This window comes from Stegastes partitus, unplaced genomic scaffold, assembly GCF_000690725.1.
Source record: "Stegastes partitus isolate 25-593 unplaced genomic scaffold, Stegastes_partitus-1.0.2 Scaffold8, whole genome shotgun sequence".
Lineage (NCBI taxonomy): Eukaryota > Metazoa > Chordata > Actinopteri > Pomacentridae > Stegastes > Stegastes partitus.
This window is the reverse complement of record NW_007577739.1, coordinates 1,943,529-1,951,174: the sequence shown is the minus strand read 5'-3', so window position 1 is coordinate 1,951,174 and position 7,646 is coordinate 1,943,529. Positions and strand designations below refer to the sequence as shown.

The window sequence follows — 7,646 nt, the reverse complement described above, 5'->3', positions numbered from 1 at the left end:
TATCACAGTTTTTCTCATTTACATCGTGATGAGTATTTTTGGCCGTATCGCCCTGCCCTAATTCACCAGAGATCTAGTTTGCTCACCTGAAGGCAGTAGAAGTATGGCCCTGGTTGCTCCCGACTCTGAAGCCTTCAGCTTTTTGCCCTTCTCAAGTTGCTCCTGGGGCAAAGTTCCCTGAAAAATAAACATCAAATAAAGACGCTCAAAGTCTCATCTGTTCCCGTGAAAATCTATAAAACGTGTTTGGACGCTGGGAGCTCACCTGTCCAATGATCTCCTTCAGGTCACAGAGTTTTCTTTTGCGCTGTGCGTTCTGAGCTGCCAGGGTCCTCAGCGAGACGTCTTTATCCAGCTGTGGGGTCCTGCAGCGCAACAACAGTAGCCGTTAGCTAAAGCCCCTAAAAGGCCGTCTAGACGTATTCTACCAAAGAGACCGGAGACTTCACCTTTTTGCAATGATGGTGGCAAGACTGGGGGCGTTCAAAGGCTCCGGTGGTGCTGGGGAAGCTGTGCGGCTGCCCGGCGCGCTGAACGGGGAGCTGGGGTAGCTGTGGACGTCCTGTGTGACGTGGACGGGAGAACTCTCGAGGGATTTGACTGGTCCACAAGACAGAGGCTCATCTGGACTCAGGCTGCGCAGCTGGAAGTCATCGTCCATGGGGATGTAGGGAGCCAACATCTCCAGATCCAAATCCTCCATCGTCTTAAGGGGAGAAAACAAGTCGAATGAGTTATAATCTAGACAGCTGTGGTCTGCTGTAGAATAGAGATGAACATGGTTTCAATCCAGTAAAATGCACAGTATCTCCCACCTGTGTGTTGAAGGGGGTTTTGGGCTCTGTATCGATGGCGAACAGCTTCTCCACCAAGTCTAGTTTAAAATCGGAGTTTATTTCTGAATCCATGGGGAAACAGAAGTCCATTGGACCATCAGCCTGAAGACAAGAGAAGTCGAATGTCGTTATCTTTTTAGTAGATATTAAACGGACAAAAAGAGTTTGTTGTCTGTCATGAAAAACCACAATAGTGTGCTAATAACTGACCTCTGGGGGGCTGTGTCTGCTCGCTGTGGGGGATGGGGCGGCTTTTGCATCTTCAGAGGTGGTGCTGGTGATGCTGAGCGGCTCGCTGGGCGGCAGAGGGGACAGAGGCAGAGCCAGCTTGTCGCTGGTGGAGGGAAGCATTACATCGTTGTAGAGAGGGACATCCTTCAGCAGCTGGATCTCTGAATCTGTACCAGAGGACGGAAGAAGGTCAGAACGGTTTCATTCATCAGGACGTAAACTCTGATTTAAGCCTAGAGAAGTTTCATCGTGTGAACAAAGCCACGAACCGGGGCAGCTGAAGTCCAAAGAGATGATTGTGTCTCCAGCAGCCGGGGCCAGGAGGGTGAGGGCTTCTGGCTCTTCCTTCAGCTGGTCATACAGGCTGACCAGCGGCTTGGCCTCAACCACCTGGGTAAAGAGCTTGATGACATCCATCTCTGGGCCTTTCTCCTCGTCCTTCAGCAGGACTGGAGACAGATCGGCCTCGCTGCTCAAGGTGACAGTCTCGTCTTCCTCCTGCTGCTCCTTCTCCTCCTTCACCGGCTTCACGTCCTCAGTCTGCTCCAGAGACAGGATCATTTTCTCCTCTTGGATGCCACTGTAGCAGAGCAGAGACACATGAGGGTTATGCAGCTGTAAAAAAAATAGTAGCAGTGTTTTTGCAATGGCTCTGAAAATAACCTCCCAAAAAACTTATGATTCATCTGTTTTGTGCAGTTATTCGATTTCACTTTAGGATTTATAAAAAGAGCCGTCACAGTACCTGAGCACAAAGTTGACACAGACAACACACTGTGGCTGGGAGTTCTTGTTGTTGTAGATGACAGTGGCCTGTGTTTCCACCCAAACAAAGCCTCCTTTCTTGGCCAACATCCGGTACCGGCCTGTGCTGACCTGGCCCTTTGCAAACACTAACAGCAACAAGGAAAAAAACAAAAAAGTGAATATGAGTTAGACAAAATAAACAGCTGAAGTTTGCAGACTTGGATAATATTGCAGTTTAAGTTCCCTGCACTCTTGTTTGTTTATTTATTTGTTAATGCTTACAGTTGTGATGAGTCTTGGTAAGATGATCCGAGTCCAGAGCATGATAGTATTCATACACAGAACGGTTCAACAGGTCCTCTGGATCGTAACCCATGAGCTCAGTGATCCTGGAGAAACAACAAAGAAAGATGATTTTAGGAGATGAAGCTGCTGCAATATCTGGACTCAGCACTAGGTGGCTCTGTGTGACTACGCTAGCCAGAGCTGTGGCAATGACAGAAGCTGAAAAGAACAACACAGCTGGTGTAAGAAGTTGAATCACGCCTGATCCCTGTGTAAGCTCCTGAGCACATAATATTCACTTAGATGTGCAAACCAACCTCTCATCACAATACGTGAACTTCATGTCCATTGTGTGGCGGCTGAGAAAAGTCTTGGTGTCCAGAGGGGCCTCGATGTTGGAGGGATGTGGGATGGGGTCGCAGATCAAAACCAGGTAGGGGACGGGCGGCTCCTTGTGCCCGTTGGTGGTCGGCTCGGTTTGGCTGCTGTCATAAACACGCACATGACCTGAGCAGTGAAGCACCTACAGAGACGACAGGGAGGTCACAACCACAGCTTTTCTCACGCAGCAGGCAGATGATTATTGGATCACGTGGCTTAAACTGATAAATATTTATTCACACTTTCAAACAAACTAACTATTTAAGGTTCCGGGTGTGTGGTTTGCCGTTGGGAGGTTTTGGCAGCTGCAGCAGCGACTGTGTACTTATGTGTGACCAGGAAAGATATTTCCTTCTTCTTTATATTTACATTTCATAAAATGCAGTTTAAAGGGAAATATCATGTGGAAAACACTTTCCAAGAGTTACAGAAAGCCGAATACTTCAAAATCTGAGAGTTTTACTCATAAGTGAGCTGAATAAACAACTTAATTAATGGTTATTATTAAAATGACTCATGCTAACTTAGTGCTTTTGATCCTTTTAATAGATTTGTTCCCAAAAACACTGAACATGAATCTGTAGTTTGTACATGTGTATATATGTATTAACAGATGCATACACTGATGGTTTCATTTGCATCATGATCTGTTTTATCTGCAAACTATGAGACAACTGCTGACACAGACACCTGCTGTGGACGGATGATTTCATTGATCTTTATCAGAGTCACATTAGAACCTCAAACTAAAATGACGTAATGTGCCCACTAAAGAGTGGAGAGAGATAATGAGCAATAATTGTCATCGCAGCGCTTCGTTATTGAGCGATAACAGGCCCTACAACCTCACAGCAGACCAGTCATGCCAGTTTTAATGGGTTGAAAGAAGAATTAAAAGGCAATATAGTGGCCATATGTAACCCAGGCTTTATTAAATGTTGTTCCTTGAAATTGGATTAACCTGGCCAGCAGCTGCAGTGCTGACAAGCCCGGACGAAGAAGCATGCACGTGACAAAAACAGCAGCAGCTTCATTATAACTTGACTGTACTGCTTCTAATGCATTTTAAATAAAGGTGCTCTCTGATTCCTCTACGGCCTACCTTCCATGAAGCTGACTTCACATTGACAGTGCGGCCTCTGCTGGTGAGAGTACATTTCATTCGGAGAAAGAAGCTGCGCTCTGTGTTTGGTTCCTTGGCTTTCTTGGAGCCTAGAATCACAAAAGCAGACATGGAGCCACGGTTTAAAAAGGGGAAAACACTGTCATTTAAATGAAGACCATTGTCATTTAGAAACTGCCTCACATTTGCACTCAGAGAGGGCATTAAGAGCGAGGTGAACTACAGAGCGTCAAATAGGGGAAGTGCAGTTATGAGCCGTTATAGTCGGGACAATGTCCAAGTGCAATGTCATGCAAAAGAAGCAAACGCTGCCTCAAATTAGCATCTTTTGATAACAAATTATGTTCAGAGGCACAGGGAAGCTTCAGCATTTTACATAAAAAAACAAAACCACAAACACTAAAGCAATAGTAAACGGTACATACACATGATTCACTGTGAAAGCAAAACAGGAAATGTGTCAGCGATAAATAAACGGTCACTGAAATCAACACACAAGCCAGCTCTGATCACTCTGACCTTGGGACCAGAGTGGGAAAATGCTAAGTTGTTCTGACAGCTTCCTGGTATGGATGCGGCGGCTCAGAATGAATTGGACTCCCTGCTGACTGACTGTCTGTCTCTCCTCATTACAGGTCTGATAACATCAACACTGCTCACCTGTTCTGTGAACCAGCATCTCTCTCAGCTCCTCCTGGTCACAGGGATGTGTGAAGTCAAACACACTGTGTCCAGTCAGGTCAAACTGCAGCAGACAGACAAAAAAAAAAGGTGCTTTTACCACACACATGTGATTGCAGAACTGAGCCCTTTTCTACTGGACTAAATTTCACACATGACTTTAAATCTATATATTGATTGTTAACAGCAGAGCAAATCGTTTTTTTGCATGTTGCCTGCTGTTTCAGCAGTACCTGGACTAACTAAGCCATATTTAGAAAACACATGTTGCATATTAACGCAATAATTCTTCAGCCTTTAACTTTGTGCTTCTGACTTCTTTCCAAAATGAATCCTTTGCTTCCTGTTTCTAACACACAGCAGGTCAAAATGGACCAACCTGTGCCAGCCCGAGGCACTTGCTGACATTCTCTGAGAGATAAATCATATCTCCGTCCTCAGATAGCACCATGAGAAAGCCCTCCAAAGCCTTTAGGTAGGAGCTGTTTAGCTGGACATCGAGCTCCGTTTCCTCCTCTGCCAGTGGCTCATCTAAGGCAGATAACAGGAAGGGGAGGCAGGGGATTGAAAGACAAAAGGAGGTGTCGGGGGGGGAAAAAAAAAGAAGAAGCAACAGAAGATCAGTCAAAACAATCTCTGATGTCTGAAAAGTGTTTGCAGGAGGGGACACAAAAACAGACTGAAGCCACAGGTTTATCTGCAGGCCAATCTATATCCTGCATGTGTCTCAGTCAATTTTTTAAAGCAGCTGACTCACAGTGTCACCACTAATTGGCTGTTTTTGCCTGTAGCTTTCCATTTCAAAGCATGCTCCCTGTTCCTCTCTTCAAGGTGGCCTTTCTTTGAAATATAAGTAAATCTGATGTAATTCTAAAATCTGGACTCTCAATTGAAACACTCTGAAGTTGATTCTTAAATAACAATGACCTGTATAATTCAGATGTGCCCCAAACTAAACTGTCCATCATCAGATAGAACATGTGCAGATACTGACCGGTGCAGAGCAGTTTTCTCATGCGCAGGTAGCTGATGGTGAGCCTCATGATGGAGGCCTTGTCCAGGCTGGAGCTGACGCTGTGGGGCAGGGGCAGCTGCTGGGCCAGCTCGTAGAACACCTCCGACTCCTTCCCACGCCGGCATCGCGCTGCATCCCTTGATTTCTCCTTCCTCCGCTCCGAGCTCGCCCTGCGGGAGACAGGCGGCGGGTCAGCCACGGCTTGGCCAAACACTGGGTTTGCTATATGCACTACAAACGCCGACATCCCGCCTTCCTGACTCGAGTGCGTCTACAGAGTCTGTTCAACGGAAGAAGGCTGCAGCAGTCCGCAACAAACAATCTGACGGCCGAGCCATCGTCTGGACCCCAGTCACACTCATTTACATACAAGACTGTCTGCGAGTGTATTATTGGCTGCTGACCAAAAGAAATCGAGTCCACCCACTCAAAGTGATTGGCCGAGAGAGTGTGCACAGATTCTCCTGTCCGTCTTTTTGGTGCATGGCCAAGTTACAGTGCAACACCAATCATAGTGACATTTACGAGCCTGGTTCGACAAATCTACAGAGAAAGGGGACGATAATGCAGGCACTAACAGAGAGAGCACACACCCGAGTGGATGACACCTTCATCTGCCAGGACAAAGGGTCGGAGTGTTTATTTCTTCTCCTAGCTATCCTCATTACTGCTCACAGTAGCTCCATTTTAGATGCTTCACTTATCCAGGCGCTTATCCAAGATTAGGCTAATGGACTCTCACTACACTGTAAACACAACCTGACAACCTGACAGTATTTTACAATAACAAATGTCCTCTGGAGCAAACTTCAACAGGACACAAGGTACAGCTGAGTATAACAATAATTCTCTGACTCTCAAGGACTTCAAATGAATGGAAAAAGCACCGGTTTGACATTTTATTCTTCCTGCTGAGTAAGTGTGATGTTTACATGGCCACCAGCATAAACAGATCGGCTTATCTTCATCTTCATAATTGTCAGCCCGACCGTTGCTTCGTGCATACAAACATCCCCCTCGCAGGCTCGACAGCGAAACCCCAAATGCGTTTAGATGCCACTGGAGCAGCATCACAACAGAACAGATGACTTTTCAAAAGCCCTTGGCTATGAAATACACACCTAATTGAAATTGATCTGTTATCTGCTTACAGCACTGACCGAGGCCATAATGTTATTTGAGGCTCTCCAACAAGAAAATGGGCCAGCTAACTAAAATAGCCTACTGTATGTCGTATCACCTGACAGGGCTGCAGAACACTTTTTGTCACGGGCCAAAACTTTCCATCAAACACATGTGATATGCAAACCGCTCCACAATTAGCGTAACTAGTCCACTGGGGTGCACAGATGACATGAATCTGAGTCGGGCCTTTTGCCTCTCTGGGAAACCTGGTGCTGACCTAAGCCGAGGCCAAACTGTCTGCAAACACATGAGGACTTTGAGACAAGAGTTTAGTTCAGTCTGCTAAGCCATGGCATCATCAGCTCTATGGGATCTTTCTCCTTGTTCATCTAAACTCAATGTGACAAAACATGCAACAGTTTTTGGTGTATATACCAAAACTCCTCCTGTCAAAGATGTTTACACGCTCTGAAACATCTTCAAGCCGCAGTACAGTTTACAGCCACAGGCAAAAGCACATTTACCATTTCTACTGTTAATACAACCGACAAATATTTATAACATCTCATGTCAACCCAGCGGGACGGAGCGAGAATATCTGGCCATCACTACAATCAATCACAGTCATTTTCTTTCTCTCAAGCCTGAGTTCTGGCTCCTATGGTTACACGATAATCACCTCTAGCCTTCATTCATGTAAATAGGCTAATTTATCATCACAAATAATTAACAGGCACACACGGGTACAAAGTACACTCGGGGAAAAGTCCTCTCTACTGATGAGTTCCTGACAGTTACGGTCCGTACAGTGCCATAAACTACAGTCTCTCTGGGATGATTAATAATTACCAGCCTGAATAAAAAACCAGCTTCGCTGTCAGGTGTCTTCATGCAAATCCTGTTCAAATGAAGCTCAACTGCAATATACAGCAGCACCGAGTAGAGAAGTGCGCTACAAAGGAGGACGTACACTAAACCACTATGTAATACTGGAACATCATTTCCCTATTAACAGCCCTGATAGGAGACATGATAAACTTATAGGTCATTGACAGCAGCCGACAGTGTTCAAAGTGTGCCAGTTCAAAGTTTTAAAGACAACAGTCCTGTGACTTACATCTAATATCTTTCTTTTGTACTTTTCTGTCCTATTTACTTGCAATACTTAATTATTGTATATTTTGATGCCTGCAACATTTTTTTTCTTACTTATATTGAACCT

At 45.4% G+C, this 7,646-nt stretch overlaps 1 protein-coding gene across 1 annotated transcript in view; it reads right to left on the bottom strand.

Moving 5' to 3' along the window:
- Window positions 1-52: 52 nt before the first annotated feature.
- Window positions 53-7,646, bottom strand: part of hif1aa (hypoxia inducible factor 1 subunit alpha a) — a 13,323-nt gene continuing 5,729 nt past the window's right edge. Inside the window, exons 2-14 of the mRNA XM_008283987.1 lie at window positions 5,279-5,469; window positions 4,664-4,815; window positions 4,264-4,348; window positions 3,583-3,692; window positions 2,417-2,622; window positions 2,097-2,203; window positions 1,813-1,960; window positions 1,337-1,647; window positions 1,047-1,234; window positions 816-938; window positions 450-706; window positions 266-365; window positions 53-177 (exon numbers count right to left, since the gene is read on the bottom strand). Coding sequence (XP_008282209.1) covers window positions 58-177; window positions 266-365; window positions 450-706; window positions 816-938; window positions 1,047-1,234; window positions 1,337-1,647; window positions 1,813-1,960; window positions 2,097-2,203; window positions 2,417-2,622; window positions 3,583-3,692; window positions 4,264-4,348; window positions 4,664-4,815; window positions 5,279-5,469 — 2,098 coding nt within the window. The 3' untranslated portion in view covers window positions 53-57. The remainder of the gene's footprint in view (window positions 178-265; window positions 366-449; window positions 707-815; window positions 939-1,046; window positions 1,235-1,336; window positions 1,648-1,812; window positions 1,961-2,096; window positions 2,204-2,416; window positions 2,623-3,582; window positions 3,693-4,263; window positions 4,349-4,663; window positions 4,816-5,278; window positions 5,470-7,646) is intronic.